Raw genomic sequence first — 20,538 nt, 5'->3', positions numbered from 1 at the left:
AGTTTGAATACTGGAGTTATTATCTGTTCTTGAGTTTAGGAGAACTGGGAATAAAACTCCATCGGTTTAGTAAGCTTGGGCTAGGTGGGGTGAGGGGCTAGATCTTTGTCTACCTAACTACTACTTCTACAGTGACTGTCTATTCAGCTATTATATGCATTCATAAGACAATTTTGAAATCACTGTTGCTCCAAAGAAAGTCTGTCCTTGGATAGCTAGCATATTACTGACCTAGGGCTATTATAACAAGTTGCCATTGACTAGGTGGCAAACATTTATTTCTCACAATTTTGGAAATTGTAAAGTCCAAGATCAAGGCACAGGTTTGCAAATAGCTGTCTTCTCCATGTATCTTCCCATGGTAGAAAGAGAAACAGCTAGCTCTCTTCCTCTCCTTATTAGGATACTAATCTCATCATGGGGGCTCCAACCTCCCCATGTTATGACCTTTCCAAGGCCCATCTCTTTTGGGTTTCAATATATTAATTAGGAGGCTGCCTCAGAATGAACTCCACACATTGAAAATGACTTTGGTCACCACTGCCAGTCATAGCTACGGTAAGGAGGCTACTTAAGAGCCAGAGCCTATAGGATGCGGCACCTGCTCTTGCCTCTATGTCTTGCATGAGAAATGACATTTAGGAATGATTTTTCTTCCCTGGCCACCAGAGAGGCAGAGGCTTTGTTCCTCTGGCCTTGCATTGTCTTCTCTGTAAACTGAAGGTGCTGAATCAGATGATTGCTGGGTCCTTTCAAATGCTAACTCTCTCTGAGTCACTTCTTTATTGTATGTATCCAGAAACACAGTGTTTAAGGCCTGCCTCTGACAGCAGTTTGAGGTTAAAAGATGCAAAATGAGCCTGAACCTCTTTTGGCCCAGAGTCTATAACCACCAGTCACTCCAGAGAGGAAAAGCAGGATTTGCTCTCCAAAGTTCTTACTCATAATGGGAGTACTTGTCAGCACCATTGGTAATGACAGATTCAGAATCAGGAAACATATTTTTTCCGTGTGTATTTTCTGCCAGTCCCTGTGCTGGTGGTATTAGAGTATGACTAAATTAAATTAAATTAAACTACCAAATTAAAAATTTGGTAATAGGAATAATTAAGGAGACATCTTTGGCTGCTTTTACATGATTCAGAAAACAGGATTTCAAAAATCTATTAAAATGTGGCTGGTCCTTTGGAAGTCATGATTTCTAATTGTGTTTAAATTTGTACCTGTCATGATTTGGGAATCTACATCTATAAATGGTGGCAACGTGACTTTTTTCTGCCATCACAAGTAGAGAACAGAAAACGCTACCCATGTGAAAAGAAACACCTCTGACACTGAAAACTCCCTTTTCTCCCTTATGTAATGGAGTTTTTATTTAGCTTCGGCAGAAAAAGAAATGTGCATTCAGGTTTGGGGAGTGAAGAAGCTCATTTATAAAACCATTTCAAAACCCACTGAAATGCTCTACCAAGAATGGATGCCCAGTCTTCAAAACTGCAGTCATTTCTTGCTCTTATGCTTCTATTTTCATAATTACGTTATCACCCCATTTTCAAGTCATGTGATTGTTAAAAGCCGCTTATGAATCTGCCTTTTTATATGGGTTACAAGCATCTGTTTTCCTGCTCTGGTCATACACTGGTGGGACCCCTTTAAGATGGAGCTGAAAAACTGACAAATACTTAGCATGTTTCATTTGAAAGAATTATGATCCAGTTTTTTTGTTTTTTTTTTTTTTCAAAGAAGTCAACCAAGTACAGTTTCTGCTGGTTGGTTACTGTAGCTCATTTTGGGGATCACATCTGGGTTGGGCTGAATGCAGTGAACAGAACCTATCTATAAAGGTATCTCCGGTGGTCATATCTAAAATCCAGTTTATTTAGTTCTTGAATAATACCAAAGTCCCCAAATTTACTGAGTCCAAGGGATTTTTCCCACTTGCTTCAAATCTGAGCTTTGCCACAGACCATTCTTTATCTCCTTTGTTGCGAACGTGCAATGAAGCATTCTTAGATCACCAAGAAACAGGCAAGATACACCCCAGATGTCAGAAGTTTAACCTTCGAGAATGCTGTGAAGGGCAGACTGGAGGAAAAAAGAAGAGGGAACTCCTCATTCTCCTCAGGGTTTAAGCTGAGAGAGTGAGGGTGGGTGGGAACTGGGGGTGCTCTTCAATGCCTGCGTTCTGTGACCACTGCAGTGGGAATTACTGGCACCTGATTATTTTTTTCTGCACTTATTCAACCTTGCCAGGGGTACAAGCTGCTCAATGACTTATCAGATGACATTCTAAAAATAAATAAATAAAAAAAGCTTATTTTAGCTTCAAGGACTTGGCTTGCTTTGAGGCTATGGCTCAGGAGCCTTTAAATGCAAATGAGGGAAACCCCAGGTTATAAAGCATCTGCTTCTGCAGACAGGTTTTCAATCCTGTTACCTTAGCAACATTTGCCCTTGTATTCCACGGGCCACCTTGACAGCCTGCATAATGTAACTGGCAGAAAGCAAACGTTGGGGGGAGGGAGGCACGTAGGGTGTAGCGTTGGTTCGTGGCTTGGGATCCTTCACATGATGTCCCTGCGACAAAAATAGAAACCTCATTTTCAGAAATAGAAGAAGTTGGGGGGAGGGATAAAAATGTTGATTAAATGAAAAAAAAAAAAAAAAACATATATATCTCAGAACTAGCTGGACCTGGGAGAGCATAGATTTTCCGAAAATATCCTTCCTACCAGCCGTGCTGCAGATGTGTCACTGAAGCTCAGCCAGGCAGGCCATCTGCTGCAGTGTTTCCCTGGAAATTCCCAGGGACGCCTCCCCCGCTCCAGCCCAGCGCCGCGGAGGAGCTCGCCTGTGACGTCACTGCTGCTAGCGGGGAGGGAATCCCAGGCCCTGCGTCCCTCAGGTGGAGCCAATCATGGTCGGCAAGGCTCCGGGATGCTGGAAACCTGGGGCTTTTTACCATAAAGAATCACAAAAGCAATATGCAATTCATCCCAGTCCACAAAGCAGTTTCCTAACAGATTCTAAATTCGTAATTATAGACATACATCCATATATATATATATACATACATACATATATATATGTGTCTATGTATATATCTCCGACAGTACCATCGCGGCAGCCAATCCTCCTCCTCCCTCCGGAGTTTTAACCTACCCTCTATGGATGCATGAAAAAAGAAATGATTTTTTAAACTACTTTAAAAAATAAAGGTAATGACTATTTCTTATCTATATATTGTTATTATCTTGTAGCTTCTGCAGAAAATTGAGATTCAAATCTGGCATGAGCTATAGCCACATGGAGACCTAGAGCAATGCAATGTTTAGCTAGGATGCATTTTGTCATTCCTTGGGTGGTAGATGAAATAAGGCTTTACCCAGCTTGACACAGAGTGGAGACATGGGACCTGCTTCCTCACCTCCCTCGTGTAGAGAATTAACCTCTGGAAAAGGTTGGGAAATATGGACAAAGAGCTGCCTTTGGAAGATTGTATTACTTCTAAACGTGTTTAACTCCTATGTTCAGAATCATAGCAAAAAAAACACCCAAAAAACAAAAAACAAAAACCCGCAAACAACAACAACAAAAAAAACCCTAAAAATAATAAAGCAAGCTTTAGTAATGTTGGAGTGGGACACATAAACAGAAATAGGTATTCTTGGAGAACTAATCTCTTACCCAAGAGCTGTAGATAATTACAGCTTCATTGTCCTATTGTTTTTAGGCAGTAAGTCACAGTAAAAATAGTAAATTCTTAGGGAATAGCTTAATCTACGTTTTGTTTTGTTTTCTTTGAATAAAAATGAAGGTGATTACAGCATCTGTTGATTGGGTACTGATTATTGGATATTCATTAGTATTTTTTATTGTCATTGTAGACTTAAATGTGAGTCCATGAATCAATCTATTGTGTTGGCATTGCTGGAAAAGAGTCATATTTTTTAAAGAAATTGGTCTGAAGGGGAAAAAATGAGCATAAACCTTCCTTTTTTTTTTTTTGTTCTGGACAGCGTCTAGTGTTCTGCTTATATTTTTAGAAGATTTCTGCTCTCACCTTTACAGTCCTTACCTTTTTGTCTTTTAGCTCTTTTTACCAAAATACATTTGCCCTTCTTCCTCATTCAAAAAAGATTCATTTCACTTTTTCACAATTAAGCTAATATGTCCATAAGGGAAACACACACGCGCGCGCGCACACACACACACACACACACATATATCCTTTTTTCAGACCACAAACAAGACATGGTTAAGTGTATATGTCTTTTCAGTAGTATTTATACACAAGAGTCCCCAAAGAAGATTTTTCTGGAAATACTACTTGACTTCACATGACTGCAAAGTGCTAGCTCTATGTAAAAATAGATTTTAAAAAAGATTTAAAAATGAAGAGGAATACAGGAGCTCTTACAAAGCTGTTTTTGAACTTAATCTCTCCATTTCTTAACTCCTTCCTTTGCTGCGTCTCCAGAATGCCACGGGGAAGAGTGTTCATAAACCATTTGGAATTTAGAAGAATCTGTGTGAGTGCTAGTTAAAATTTTCATTATTTGCTAGGTTTAATTTGGGAAATGAATCTCAGAAGCATTAATCCCTTGAAGCAGAAAGGATAAAGAAATTCTGACCCACTAACTATAAATCCTGCTCTCTCTGCTTTTACCCTGCCGCAACAGGGTAGGTCCATCTTCTTCAAAGCCTTTCAGCAAGCTCATGTCTTTTGTCCTTTCAAATTTATAATCGCACTGTTTACCTCTTAGCTAGGAAAATCTCCAATTACCTCTCTATCCATTTCTTTTATTTATTTCCTTCTGACTTTGTCCTCTACTTCTACAACCATCACACTTGGCTGTCTGTGGACTCTTTTGAATCTTCTGGATCCCTGAACACAGAATTTTCCTGTGCCATGACCAGATGCCAGGTACTACCACTTGAAGGGAGCCGCCCTGTCAAAATTAGGAGAAAGTGGTCAGACAAAACAGGGCTCCGTAGAGTTGTCTGTGTAAATAGATTTTCATCCCGTTTTGCGGTGACAACACCCAGCAAATAAGCAATATTGCCAATCTGGGAAGCACTTTGCATCCAAGGTATTCCATCAGTTACAGACAGAAGAAGTACAATGAAATTCTCTTAAAGATCAGATATTTCCTAGTGGAAAACTGTGTTGTTATCTGTTTTCCTTTACCTTGGATGCCGGATAGGAGAAAATGGGAGAAAATAGTATACATCTGTTTTGCTGAAGAAATTGTATTAAAGAAAAAAACAACTGTAACTAGAAAACACCTAACAATTCCAGAAAAGGTAATCCAATTTCTGATTATTGGGCAAGATATTAATAAAGCGCATTTATAAAATGTTTCAATAAATCCATTTTCTTAAAATGAGAAACAGTTTCCCTCTGAATGGAAGTTACAGTGCAGCTGATACTTTGTGTTAATGAAATAACTTAGAGCTTCTATTTGATTGCATTACAAAGATGTATAAATACCTGACTACAGTTAGGTTTAAATCTTGGAAAAACAGAAGTGCATTTTCAAGTTTTACACCAGAATTTTCTATGAGATGCCATTCAACAGGAGGCGGCACTGTGCTCCTTCTATGACCTTGGGCAAGTCACTTAACCTCTCAGAGCCTTGGTTTCCTTCTTTTCTTGAAAATACAGACAATAATACTTGACCTTGTCTGACTGTATTTTTTTAAAGTTAAAAGGGCACATATATGGGGCCCCTGGGTGGCTCAGTGGGTTAAGCCGCTGCCTTCCGCTCAGGTCATGATCCCAGGGTCCTGGGATCAAGTCCTGAGTTGGGCTGTCGGGCTCTTTGCTCAGCAGGGAGCCTGCTTCCCTCTCTCTCTCTCTGCCTGCCTCTCCATCTACTTGTGGTTTCTCTCTGTAAATAAATAAAATCTTAAAAAAAAAAAAAAAAGGGCACATATAAGTGAATGTGCTTTTGTGAATAGTGATGCGCATCTCTGATTCACGGTTCTGCATTCTTACACTGTGTGTGCTCCAGCCTTGGAGGCCGTCCTTGTCCTTGTCAGCTGTGATCATGTTGCCCTCTAGTGACTGCAGTTCGTAGAGGCCCCAAGGAAACCTTGAGAGGAAAACAGTTAACAGATTTAAGAGGGAAGGGCAGGAAAGGGAGGCTGGTAGTAGAAAAGTATGGATCTGAGTCGCCAAAGCGGTAGGAAAAAGAAACACCAGCTTGCTCTAAGGAAGAGGACCCAGGCACACAGTGAGAGAAAGGAAAGAGATAGACTCGAGAGAGAGATGAGTTGTACGTGACTTGGAAAAGCTCAGTGGTCCAGGGAGGCAGGGGAACTGAAATCTATGTCCAGCTTTGCTTATTCACAACACTGGACCTTTGCAAGCTCTGGCCTCCATGACAAGCCCTGTGAGATTATTGAAATAAAGGCTCACCAAAGTGCCTGCAAGACTGAAATTCTTTTTTTTTCTTTTTAAGATTTTATTTATTTATTTGACAGACAAGATCACAAGCAGACAGAGAGGCAGGCAGAGACAGGGATCAGGGGGGAAGCAGGCTCACCACTGAGCAGGGAGCCCGATGCGGGTCTTGGTCCCAGGACCCTGGGATCATGACCTGAGCCGAAGGCAGAAGCTTTAACCCACTGAGCCACCCAGGCACCGCAGGACCAAAATTCTTGAAGCAACATCAGAAGATGAGAGAGAAGCAGAACAATAAAAAAGGGGGCACAAAAGAAAGGTATTGAAAGGTCCACTGTGTAAGTTCTCAGTCCTCTTCTTCATAGGTCTGACGTCTCTTCAGTAGCTCAGGAGCTTAAGAACTATGAGGTGGCTAAATGATGCAAACTCAATGGGAGATTTGGCCCGTTGTTGGACTATATCATAACCACAGTTGGCCTCCAATGGGGTTACAACCTCCATGGGGAGCTGGCCTGTGGGAGGCCACATTCTCTGACACTGAACGCTAGGAACCTCACTAATTTCTGAAGGGCTCCTTCTTCTTTTGGAAATTAATCCCTCTTCACTTAAAAGTATCTGAGAACCAAATGATCTTACCATGGGACGCTTTTTAAGTCCAATTTCTCACTTCAAATTGTAGATGTGACAGTCTCTAATCCAGTGGGTTGCGATAGAAAAGTAACCAAAGTCCACAAGAATTGTGCCATGAAAATAAGGCTGGTGCGGATACTCGTGAGGTTCCGTCGTTGCTCTCTCAAGATGAATGAGAACTCATGGATGAGTATTTGATTTGATCTTACTGAAATGTAGGATAATGCAGTTCAATGGAAGGATACAGCATTGCCGTCAGAAAGGACGGGTTTTCATTCCAACATTAACATTCGCTCATTGTGTGATCTTCTACCGCATTCTAAGTGTATCTAAGCCTCAGTCTCCTCATCTGTGAAATAGGAATTAGTTCATTTATTCATATTAATTGAATAATCACAGTGTATGAGGAACTGTTTTAAACTACCACATCTCAGTGATGAACAGATCTGGTATTCTGAGTCATGACTGAGATCACCAGGTATGCCATTTCACACTGTGAAAATGTAAACTATTGTGGGTTCCTAAAGAAAGGTGGAAACAACAGGAATTTTTTCCAACCCAAAGACTAGCATCTAAAATCGAGTTTTCCTTTGGGAGCCAGTGTCACGTGAGAGCGCTGTCAGTGACATCTGCCAGTCAGCTTATTTTCCAGTGAACACAAAACCTGCCATTTCCTGAGCATTCTTAGCTCTGCCGAAGACTCTTCCATTAGCAAGTGGACAAATCAGTTGCTACATATCAGACCATCAGATTTTATTTATTTATTTGACAGAGATCACAAGTAGGCAGAGAGACAGGCAGAGAGAGAGAGAGGAGGAAGCAGGCTCCCCAGTGAGCGGAGAGCCAGATGTGCAGGCCTCGATCCCAGGATCCTGGGATCATGACCTGAGCTGAAGGCAGAGGCTTTAACCCACTGAGCCACCCAGGTGCCCCAAGACCACATCTCTTTATTTAAATATTTTACTTGTATCTACCCGGCTCCTTAGTCTAAGCATTTCTCCTTACCCTTCCACACAGAAAGGACAGGAAGTGGCCCTTGTCATCCCAGGCCTGTGTTCAACCTCGAAGGCATCTCCTCCTCTAACCCCGTGGTCTGCCCACGGATTCTAAAACTATTTTATGGGGCCACCAGGTGGCAGTTAGGGCAAATGATTTTCGGCTTCTCCCCACATCCTTGCGGAAGGCCAGGTGGTTCCTAATGGAGAAGCAGGCCCTGGAAATAGAAATGTTACTCTTCAGCACTTGGGGGGACGGGGCAGGAGAGACAGGCCCAGGGCTGTGTGTTTCCCCACACAATACCTTACCCATCCTTGCAGCAACGTGTAATAAGTATAGCTATTAGACAGATGAAGGTAAAAAAATGGATAATGAGGCAACGTTCTTAATGTGGAGAAGCTAGAAGGTGCCAGTGTGAATCCAGTCCCCAATGATGCTACAGCAAAGCAGAGGTCCTTCCCCTCCAGCACAGTGGCCGAAAACTGCAGAAAGGGAAAGGGCAGACTGTGTTATGAAAGTGACTTTTCCAAAGGATTTTAAGAGTTTTCAGATAAATTTGATAGCTGGCATATTCTCCTTCTGGGTATCTCCTACCTCTTTTTTTTTTTAAGATTTTATTTATATTTATAGATTATAAGATTATATTTATATTTATTTTTTTAAGATTTTTTTATATTTATTTTATATTTTATTTTATTTATATTTTTGACAGACAGAGATCACAAGTACACAGAGAGGCAGGCAGAGAGAGTCGGGGAAGCAGGCTTCCCGCGGAGCAGAGAGCCTGATGCGGGACTCGATCCCAGAACCCTGAGATCATGACCTGAGCCGAAGGCAGAGGCTTAACCGACTGAGCCACCCAGGCTCCCCTATCTCCTACCTCTTGGTTTTTCCATCATTTTTCTTTGTTTCCTGCTCATCTACCTTGTGATTTTTCTCCTTCTCTGGTTTGACTCTCTCCTTAGCTTTCGGATTCCATAAATTTTACCTCTCAGGGTTTTTTTTTGTTTGTTTCCCCAAATAACATACAATGTTATATCAGTGCCAGGCATACAATATTCAATATTTAACAATTCTGTACATTGCTCGTGCTCATCGTGGTAATGGGGCTCTTTAATCCCCAGCATATCCCCCTGCCCACCACCCTTCTGACATCCGCCAGTTTGTTCTCCATAGTTAAAAGTCAGTTTGTTTGCTTATCCATTTGTTTCATTTTTTAGATTATATATATACATGAAGTCGTGTGGTATTTGTCTTTCTCTGTCTGACTCCTTTTACTTAGCATTAGACCCTCTAGATCCATCTGTGCTGTTCAGCAAATGACAAGATTTCATTCATTTTTATAGCTGAGTAATATTCCTTTATGTATATACCACATTTTCTTTATCCATTCATATATTGTCGGACACTTAGGTTTCTTCCCTATCTTCACTGTTAGAAACGACGCTGCCATATGCTTAAGGATGCATGTATCTTTCTAAATTTCACTTCTCTTAAGAAATCCTGATGTGTACCTGTTCAAGAGCCTATTGTCCTGAAGACTGAAAATATTGGCCCAGTGTCCTTACTGCTTCAGGTAGAGAATCCTCACATAAAAGTTGACTGAAGTGAAATTAAGAAGGCAACATGTGACTTACTCCCTTTCCTAGTTGCTAAACAGTCGAGCCAACTTGGCCAGTTTTCCTATCAATATTTCAAGCTCCTGATGAGAAACAAGTTAAAGCTAATTGTTTTTCCTTTCAGAAGCACATTACTATTTTAAACCCAGGACATCTATTACTCAAATTTGGCATAAAAAATATGCCACAAATTCATTCTCCGTGTTCTGGAGGCTGCTAATGGCTCACTACGCACGCCACAGTGTTCTGGTTGGCAGACATTTTAGGTGACTACTGTTCTCAGTTCATACACTTCATTTCAATATACGTTTCAAGATGAAAGTCAGAGAATACATTCCTTTCATAGACTTGTCTTTTTATGGCATCTGAGCTCACCTCACAGAACAATTGATTTCTGACCCCACTTCTTTCTAAGAAAATTTCCACATCGTTCTGTGTGAAACTATTGAGGAAAATATTTTCCAAGTTTATCTCTTCTTGTGTAAGAAAAAGTGCTCTCCGTGTTTGGCACATCCCTCTTTTCATGGAACATGCCCACTGATTATGTTCTTTTCCTGATGGAAGGATCCTAGAACAGCAAACTTGGAAACCAGAGAAATGATTGTGTGGGCAGTATTTGGTCATCTAGCTGCATTTTATGAGAAATAAATTTTCCCTGTCAAAATGTCAAGTTGTTTTGACTTCACAACAAATGGGAAAGAAAGTCCGTAAATGTCGAACAACAACGAGAGTGCCGAGTTCCTTATTCTATCCTCGGTCCTAGCAGGGAAACGTAATGTGTCCTACAAATGTCCATGTAGCAATGTAGACACCTGGCTCACTTTTTTTTTTTTAATGTTTCATAAAATTAGATTCTGGGTAAATGTTCTGGAATGTGCAGAGTGTTACTGTTAGTACTTGTGAGGATTTCTGTCAAGGGTTATTACTACGTTTCTTCTTTTACGCTGGAGTTTTCTTGTGTGGACAAAAGAAACACATTTCACAAATTCCAGCAATGGGAGTGTTTTCCTCACAGGACTCTGCTTCCAAGAGTGAGGTTTAGTGAATATACTCATGAGCCTTGTAACATGTTCCAAGTTTCGAAGAAGTGTCTCATTCCCTTGTTAGTCAAAGACGAACACATTTACAGCAACAAATTGCATTACAAGCTTTCTCACTTTATGAATCCATTAGTCAAAAGCAAGAACACAAATCACATAAAGTGAAATATACTAAGGGGTGTAACGATTTTTAAAAAAATTGCACAATCTGGAGGCTCCTGGGTGGCCCCATTTGGGGGGCAGACTCTTGGTTTCATCTCTGGTTGTGATCTTTAGGTTGTGGGATCGAGTCCCATGTCACGGAGCTCCAAACTCAGCTGGGAGTTTACTTGGGATTCTCTCCCTCTGCCCCGCCTCTCTCTCAAATAAATAAATCTTTTAAAAAAATTGCACAACCTCAGGATTATTTTAAGGAAAAACCAGGCACCTATCTTGGGAGGATTCCGTCTCAAACTACACAGGGGAGTTAGAAGTAAGCTGTTATAACACCTGAAAGCTAGCCTTTTAGAGCCATGCATAGCGAAGGCAAACATTTCTCTGTTTCTCTGTGCCCTGCTGACTTTTCGGAGGGTGGGGGAGTAGAGAGCAATAGTGACCTTGCTTTTCAAGGGAGTAAAGGTTAGCCAGGACAAGTACACTGAATCATTAACATCCTCTTTCCCAGGAGTGACTAAACTCAAATCCATCCGTGGAATACATTCCGGGACCCTCTCCCCTTGTTTCGGGCCCATGCTTCTTAGGAATGTGCTCAAACAACCACCACATTCCTGATCACCATCTCCAGGTGACAAAAAGGAAAAATGAGTGGCAGTGAACCAGAAGAGGTTAGGCCATCTGTTTTATCCTCAAAACTGTTTGGAGATAAGAACTTTTTGTGAATTAGCAAGCACACTGGTAATACAGATACACACAATGTTAGCAATATTCAGAAATACGATGTCTCCTAGTCCTTATTCTGGTCTCTCTCGGATATTAAGAATTCTTGAATTTTTATAGTATGATTGGTGGTACTTATAATTCCTTGACATTACTTAATGAATACTCATATTTACCAATTATTGGGAAAATCTCAGTAAAGAATTGAGTCAAATGACATGTACTTAGATCAGTGTTATTGGGTAATAGGAATCCTGCTCTTACTTAAAAAAAAATTAGTATTCAAATAAAGCTCACTCTTACCAATTCCATGTAATGAAGAGTTAAATAGCCCCACTGAAGTAGGGTTCAAGTTGATAACTTCTGAAGTCTTCTCTAGTTTTATTTCTTTTGGTTCCAATTTTCATTATTAGCCTGTGTATCTGGTTCATTTTAGTATAAAAAAATAATGCCCAGTTGTGCTGTGACTATACTTTCAATCTCATAATGACATTAGTTATATGCATTTAGCTTTTTTTTAGTTTTTTCACTTAGCTTTTCATATATGAGTGGGTTAGTGAATACGTCTGTGTTTTCTGCAGAGTATGGGATGTCCTCAGTCCACGAGATTGACTTTCCTTATTAGCCCACTATCAATCACTGCAGTGTATATAAACCAAAAATATTAGATCCTAATTTACATTAGAGATAATGGTAGTAAATTTTATTAGCCCCCTATAAAAGAAATCAAAAACACCCACAACTGAGACATATATAAATATGTCTGTATAGATCTAGATGTCATATTTTACATAGATGAGTTATGCAAGTGCATATATTCTCCACCAGGTCAAATTCCCTCTTATCCCACAAACTTTCCTTTAAGAATACTTTTAAATCTCCTGTTTGTGAAACCAAAGAGAATTTGCCACCAGTGAAATCCTTACAAAGAAATGTAGGTAAATAATTCAAAGGACTGACTCAGACTTAAGACAGTTTGATAGCTCCTTCTGCACCAAGAAGCACAGAAAATCTCAAAGCAGGCTTATGCTAACTTGGTGGAAAAAATCTTTCCTTAGGAGTGCATTATCTTCAATAGGAAATGCTGCAGAAACACCTTGCATCACCAAGCCAATTAGTGCACCGGAAAGACCCATGATATTTCCTGTTGGCAGCCATGAAGTGAGAGAATTGGAAGGCTACCACCTCTGCTGTGTGCCAAGGCCCCCAAATCCTGCAAGGAGCTCGAGCGGCGCATGCCAAGAAAATAGCAAGTGCAGGAAGAAGCAGATAATGCGAGGTTTTGTGTCTCTCCTACCAATGTAAATACTCATTGACCAGGAGCAATTTCAGATTGACAGCTTCGGGATTTGCACGGGTATTGTTAGCCAGGGTGCTTGTGATTGGGCCAGAGGAACAACAAACAACAATATCATGAAGGGGCCGGGGGCGGGGGGGTGGGGGGGATTACCCATTCCTGCTTTAGCTGTAGCAGTGTGGGAATGGGGAGAAGGCCAGTGGTTTCAAGGCAGCGTCTGGCTTCCCTTTGGCAAACAGCCAGACAAGCCCATGGCCCTAACATCACCCTCTCCCGGGTTCTAAAATCTCTTTTCTTATGACCTTCTTAAGATCTGTAAAGCGCCATCTGCCTTTGGCCAATGAGAGAGCAGAAACAGAGTCAAGGAGGAAAATGTTGCCAAGACATCAGCCGTGTAATTCCTACTCTGACTGGTTTGGGGCCTGATGCAATTTATTTGGAGACATATTTTCTCCCCATTATGGAACGCACAGAGTTATTGAGGGAGTAGAGGTGGAGGGTAGCCCTCATCTTACAAACGCTCATACTTAGACATAACTGTCCTGCCCCCAAATAGTCTTCCAGCCCAAGGAAGCAAGCCTTTCCCTACGCAACTCAAACACACTGCCTGGAAGCTTTTACACCTTTCCTTTTGCTAGTGGAATTATATTTTCTCCGATGGGCAAAACTTTACATGGCACCAGGAGGCACTCTAGTGGGAGCTGAAGTTTGATACCTTTCCTTTTAACATTTAGCTGAAATCAGCTATGCTGAGAGCTTGCTTTTTAACTCTGGAGCATGGAAGAGACGGAAGGGCCCTCCTCCTGCCGTTCTCCACAGAAACATACTAAGGTGGACTTCGGGGCAACCAGTGATTCCTGGAAGAGAATAGAAAGGAAGTTACAGAAAGATGATTATAGACCAGTTTCTCATGTCTTGAAATACTGCTAATGTTGTGTGCTTCTACAACAGGAAGTACCACCCCTCCCCCCTTCCCTCCGTCCCTCCTTCCTGTCCTTCCCTTCTTCCTTTCCTCCTGTCCTACAACAGGAAGTACCACCCCCCTCCCCCCTTCCCTCCTTCCTCTCCTCCGTCTGTCCTTCCCTTCTTCCTTTCCTCCTGTCCTACAACAGGAAGTACCACCCCCTCCCCCCTTCCCTCCTTCCTCTCCTCCGTCTGTCCTTCCCTTCTTCCTTTCCTCCTGTCCTACAACAGGAAGTACCACCCCCTCCCCCCTTCCCTCCTTCCTCTCCTCCGTCTGTCCTTCCCTTCTTCCTTTCCTCCTGTCCTACAACAGGAAGTACCACCCCTCCCCCCTTCCCTCCTTCCCTCCTTCCTGTCCTCCTCCCTCCCTCCCTCCCTTCCTTCCTCTCATGCTACTGTTCCAAGGACCTCGAACCCTGGAGTGATGGGAATAGAGGCTACCCACTGGGAGAGAAGAGATTGGGTATGGCGATTCAGGGAAATGAATCCTAAGAGAAATGGAGAGTTCCCAAAACATTTTGAGCCGAGAACAATAAATGACTTGAATACAAAACCAAAAAAGATGGTAGGAGGTCATCCTAAGAGTCCAAAGTGAGGACAAAAAGGCCAGGATTCATGTCACTGAAGTAGAAATAGAAGAGAAAACAAGTATTCATGATGGGTCAGAGATGTTAAGTAAAGGAGTTTTGACCGGTGGAACAGAAGGGGCTAAGGAAAGTGAGAAACTGTCTGACAAAATAGTAAAGTTGGAAGAGAAGACTTGTTTGGGGGAGAAAAGGACTTACTTTTAGATATTTTGACTTTACCAAATGTATATGTTGTGTCTTAGGGCTCAGTCTCAAATCTTAGTATAAAGTCACATACTCTATAAAACACTGTTAACTTGAAGAAAATACATATATCTTGTTAAATGATAGAAACAAATTAAAAGATATTCTATGTTATAATTCTACTTTGTGCAAAATATTGTGCATATATATGTAGAAAGGAAGAGTTAATATTATATACTCTGGGATATTCATAATAATTGTGAATAGTATTATTTTCTGTAGTTTTACATTGCTTTACCGGAACTTCTCATTATTCTACCTTGAAAGTAAATATTTTTGTTTATCATAAAGCATTTAAAGTAAAAGTTTGTATTAAAAAACCTGATATTCAAATAATACAAATTGCTCTCACCATCAAAGAAAAGATGATTCCAGGAGGGCTTGTGGAACATGCAAATACCTTTGCCGCTCAGTAGAAGTACAAGGATGAATAGTTTACTTTTTATCCAATTGTCTGGTACCTTATAGATGTTGTGATTACATTTTATGAAACCAAAATCAGAATACATGGCTTAGAAATATGACGGTTGTTAAAAATTGTGCCTGAAAATTTTATGGATAGAATGGGATGTACAGAATGGCTCCTTTTCTCTTCTTTTCTTTTCTTTCTTTTTTTTTTTTAAGATTTATTTACTTATTTGAGAGAGAGAGTGCACAACTGGGAAGGCCAGAGGGAAAGGGAGAGAGAATCTTCAGCAGACCCTATGCTGAGCATGGAGTCCAACATGGGGCTCGATCACACAACCCCGAGATCATGACTTGAGGGGAAACCAAGAGTCCGACGCTGAACCAGGCACCTCTAGAATTGCTCCCAGTTTAGAACTGGCTGGGATCTTACTGGTGCTTCATCATAGGGAAAGAAACCTGGCTTCTCCAACCATGAAAGAACAGCAGAAAGTGACCTATAGCTTTAACATTAAGTTGAGTTATTAAAAATTTTCACTTTTGGACAGTGTTAGCAATTGTGGCCATTAAGAATCCCCTATCTAAGTTCTACTTTTATATTTTATGCCTGACTTTCAGCAGGGGCCAGATGAAATCGCCCATTTTACATCTTTGCAAACTCATGTCAGGAAATACTAATAAATAACAATTTGGAATTTCTTGAACTAAGAGCTATATCCTAAATTTCTTCTATGGGTTTTTACTCAGAAAAATTTGATGGACCTTCAAAATTTTTATTTCTTTTTACAGGTTAAATTGTGGTATTTATTGCTCCTTCTACTTTTCTGTACACAACTGGGTCGCTCAAATCTAATTGTATTGCTCACCCTTGGTCTCTGTATTTGCTTCTCCTACATGTGTCAGAACTTACAAAATTGTGTTTCTGTGTGCACTTACCTAATTGCCTCCAGTTATTTTGGTTGCATAATACCCCAAACTCCTTTTGGAAGAAATCAGGAGTGTACATTATAAATAATGCTTTATCTTCACATAGGAAGGGACAGTAGGAAAGTATGCAAATATATTCTGGAATCATCTTGTTAAGAGATAGGATGATATTCTGTTGCCCATACCTCAAGACAAATTTATAAACCCTATAGTGCCTGTCAGAGCTGTAGAACCTACTTATAATAGTAGCATTTTTTGTGCATTCATTTCCTAAGAGAGGTTTTGAAAAATGTCCAAATCATTATTTTAGTTGCTTAGTTTTGTCTTAAACTTCAGTGTTACAAGTGCATTATTGACCTAAGTGTGAAAGCATTAAAACTTCAGTGTTGGGTTTTGGCTTACAGAAGACATTCATAAACATAGAATTATTATTGAAATGTTTTTATGGAAGTATAATTGACATGCAGTGTTATACTTGTTCAGGCATATGACATCAATTCAACCCGTCTATACATTAGTCAGAAACACAGAAATACCACTGAAATTTATGTACAAGAGAAAGTGATGAGCCTGATTTGGAAACTTGTAGGACTGAAGGTTGCCAAAATCTTCCTCTTTGTTACCTTTCTACCTTTATGTACATTTACACCTTAATCACAGGTATTTATAGAGCTTAACTTTAACTAAGAAAGAAACTAGAATAGGAACAGCTATTTAGGGGAATGGAAAATCTTCCAGATACTTCCCCAGTCCCTAAAGAGCACAGTGAGTTTTGCCTTTTCATTCTTATCCCTGTGTATGGTCTTCATTAAGTAATGGTTTCCCACTGATATTGGCGGAGTTCTCTGCAGTTATAAACCAACTTTTTTATATGTCATCAGATTCAATGCTCACAGCAATTCCATATGTAAAATCAGGTTCAATCTTCATGACAGTCAGTTACTTCAGTTTTTAATCTAGAAAACTCAGGCTTCAATAAGCTATTGAAGCTAAGACGTGATTTGCCCAAATTCACCACTTTGGAGAGTGGTAGAATAAGATCAAATCCAAGTTGGGGGTTCTCCATTCTGTATCCCCTCAATTTAATATGGAACGAGATTTTGTAATGAAATTAACATCAGCAAAAGGTACAGGACAATGACTTAGGGACTACTGTATGTGGCAGAAAGTAGAAATTGTAGTAGAATGTAAATTCCAGATCTCAAAAAATGTTGATGGATCTACCCTCTATTAGCTGTGAAATAAATACATTGGTGAGAGGGGAAATGGCGGGTTTTGTTTCCAGAGTCATTGGCCAACTCTGTGTTCTGATAATTATCTTTGCTTTCTGATACTACTACTAATGCTTGCTCGTACAAGTCTTACGTTCTCCATACCGTACCTCTATTTGATTCTTAAACTCAAACATAAGAGATTGTCATTCAGTGTCTCATTCTTCTTTCCTTGACAGTATTAATTAATACTCTTAGAACCATTCAAATAGTTGTGTTTTTTTTTTAAGATTTTATTTATTTATTTGACAGACAGAGATCACAAGTAGGCAGAGAGGCAGGCAGAGAGAGAGAGGAGGAAGCAGGCTCCCTGCTTAGCAGAGAGCCCGATGTGGGGCTCGATCCCAGGACCCTGGGATCATGACCTGAGCCGAAGGCAGAGGCCTTAACCTACTGAGCCACCCAGGCGCCCCCAATAGTTGTTTTTAATGGGTCCTTTACTCCCTGGTTAACACAACACCAAGTCAGGGCCCTCAGAGTGGAGCAAAGAGATGTGGAAGATGGAATGTATCCTTTTGGTTCTCAGTGAAAGACAGCTATGTGGTTTGCCCAGTGTCTGACAAACTGAAGGTCATGGCTGACAGAGTCTCTATAAAAATGCTTCTCAAACCTTTGTTTACATAAGTAGTACTGCTTGAAAATGAAATGCACATTCCCAGTCCCCACATACCCCATTTACAGTAGTTAAGTCTAGCATGAGATCAAAAAGGCTCATTTTAATACGATATTCTATAATTCTGAGTCTAGAGTTGCCAACTGCTCTGCTTTGCCTGGGATTGCAAAATTCCCCAGGATTAAGGCCTTTCTGTCTTGGGCAACCTGGGGTAGTTGGCCACTCAGAGTCCAGGACAGGTGACTGAGATGTGCACTTTCTAAAATACTGGAGTAATTTTGGCATGGTTCCAGGAGTTCGACGCAATTCAAGAGTTACAGGGAAGATCTGTTTTGGGCGATCTGGGGATTAGCAAGGTATGCCTTGGATCACTTACTGAATATTGGTACAGTACAGATATCTGCATATAACAAGATTCACGGGGAAACTAAAGTTGACTGATCATCATCCTTGAGTCTTGGAACCAGAGCTGTTAAGCCTAAAAACAAATGAAATTACCGAACTAGCTTCTTTCATCATAAGAATTAAAATGGTTTGGAGTTTTGGTTTTGTTCCTGTTAATGAATGGGGTCCCTTTCACTGATTGAAAGGCCTTGGCTGCCCACCTGCCACTTTGTCTCTGTCTTTGAGACAACAGACATCAAATCTTGAAAACAAACAACAACAAAAAAAAACCCAAATCTCAAATTATGATGAATTAAAGAAAACCGTGACAAATTTATAAATTCCTCTCTTTTATTTCTTGCTTTCCCCCATTTCTGTCTTTTTATTTATAAATAATATATCTTCTCTAGAAGCAGGAGACAAATGCTATAAATATTGAGCAGTGTGGAAAGGAATTTTAGCTTCATTACTTTTCCGGACTGATGTAGATGATATGGCCATAAGCAAAAGTGAGGGCTTTTTTCTTGGTTCATATGCCATGAATTGGAGTGTGGATATTAGGGATGAAAACAAGCTATTAGATCATCAGTTCACTTTTGTCTCCAAGCAGCAATTAAATTTGTTTTCTTTTTCTCAGCTCACTTCTTGCTCAAGAAAAAAAAAAGAGAGAGAGAGCATTTCAGCTCTTCCTCATGAAGAGTAAGACCAAGCAGAGATCACTTGTCTCGGAACATGTGCAGGGACTGCGGGGAGGAGGCAGGAAGGAAGCGGAGGAGAGAAGTGGGAATCACAGTTAACCTAAGGGATGATTTTGGCTGCCCCCCTTCAGCTAATGTGAACAGTTTGGCAGTCAGATGCGGCCCTCTGAGAGACAACCGACATTATTACACATCTTACGGATATGCTCCAACTGCTCGTGTGAACGTACCACTAATCTGAAATGAGTGTCCTGTTATCACAGCGCAGGATAACAGAGAGACACCAAGCCTTCCTTGCCAGGACTCATGATGGGAATAAGAAAACTACAAAAACGACAAAAAACTTTTAAATGATTATAACAAAACAAACCACATGATCTCTCAGAGCCTTCAGGGATCTTCTCCTGAAACTGAGCTGTAAACTCCCTCCCCTCTTCATCTCAAGTACGGGGACAAAGTCACACTACACACATGATTCTGTGCTTATCTTCGAGGGGTTTCTTTTTTCCTACTGCATTTCATCTTTTTCCTTATCTGAGTATGGAGTCTGAGTGAAACTCCCTACATTTTCAGAGTTCTAGGGAGGGGGCAAAACATGGCAAAGCTCGATGAGTTTCTGTGTCGGCACTATAGGACGGAAAGTTCCACATCCCCTAAAACTTACAAAAACTGGGGCGCCTGGGTGGCTCAGTGCCTTAAGCCTCTGCCTTTGGCTCAGGTCATGATCCCAGGGTCCTGAGAACAAGTCCCACATCGAGCTCTCTGCTCAGCGAGGAGCCTGCTTCCCCCTCTCTCTTTGCCTGCCTCTCTGCCTACTTGTGATCTCTGTCTGTCAAATAAATAAATAAAATCTTAAAAAAAAAAACCACAAAAACTAAAAGTTGCCTTTTTTTTTTTTTCTGGGCCCATTTTATTACATTCTTCTCTATATCTTACTTAATTACTTTAGATGTCTTGGTTCAGACACATCTGAAATTCCTTTACTTCATTTTGGTGGGATACAAGGACACATATACTAGCTTATTTTTGCCAGTTGGGAAGTTTTAGTTAGAGGGTAATGGTGCACTCCAGAGAGAAGTATGTAAGTCTTCCTCTGACCAGGGAAGGATTCTATTTTAGTAGTCTATTAAGTAGACAATGGGCATTGAGTTATGAGTTGATGAGTTGAACTGCTTACAACTAAAAACACCTAGTGGGACCACAGTGTGTGATTTCTCACTGCCTCTTTGCTTATTGCTGTTGTTTGGTTTTTTAGCCTCAGCGAGGATGGTTCAGTTGGATCTAGTAATTTATCAGAATGACGAACCTTCGTGGTTAATTACATTAAGCCCCTCCCTCTGCATTTATTTCTATTTAAATAATTTACTAACTAAGAACACCTTTGGAAACCAGAAACATGCTTCTAGATAAAACAAAACAAAACAAAAACAACCCATAAACACCGCGCAAATCTATGAACAAACACGGCAGTTGCCAAGGTGTGGTTATCTTTCAGGGTCAGCACTGTGATTCTGAATGTGAGACGATAAAGATTTCCTGTCCGTTTTTGCTCCCTGAGCTATCTGATTCAATGAATAGCG

At 40.6% G+C, this 20,538-nt stretch overlaps 2 protein-coding genes across 5 annotated transcripts in view; one reads left to right on the top strand and one right to left on the bottom strand.

The window, feature by feature from the left end:
* Positions 1–20,538, top strand: part of NRG1 (neuregulin 1) — a gene marked incomplete at its 3' end in the record, with an annotated part of 1,102,492 nt that overhangs the window by 580,350 nt on the left and 501,604 nt on the right. The gene's annotated exons all lie outside the window — the stretch shown is intronic.
* Positions 1–20,538, bottom strand: part of LOC309855300 (uncharacterized protein) — a gene marked incomplete at its 5' end in the record, with an annotated part of 90,609 nt that overhangs the window by 6,797 nt on the left and 63,274 nt on the right. The window contains 3 exons of the mRNA XM_082715473.1: positions 2,438–2,577; positions 2,733–2,900; positions 6,002–6,098. Coding sequence (XP_082571599.1) covers positions 2,438–2,577; positions 2,733–2,900; positions 6,002–6,098 — 405 coding nt within the window. The remainder of the gene's footprint in view (positions 1–2,437; positions 2,578–2,732; positions 2,901–6,001; positions 6,099–20,538) is intronic.

Source organism: Mustela nivalis, assembly GCF_964662115.1.
Source record: "Mustela nivalis genome assembly, chromosome: 20".
NCBI lineage: Eukaryota > Metazoa > Chordata > Mammalia > Carnivora > Mustelidae > Mustela > Mustela nivalis.
The sequence above is the reverse complement of the archived record's forward strand: the minus strand, read 5'-3'. Positions and strand labels throughout refer to the sequence as shown.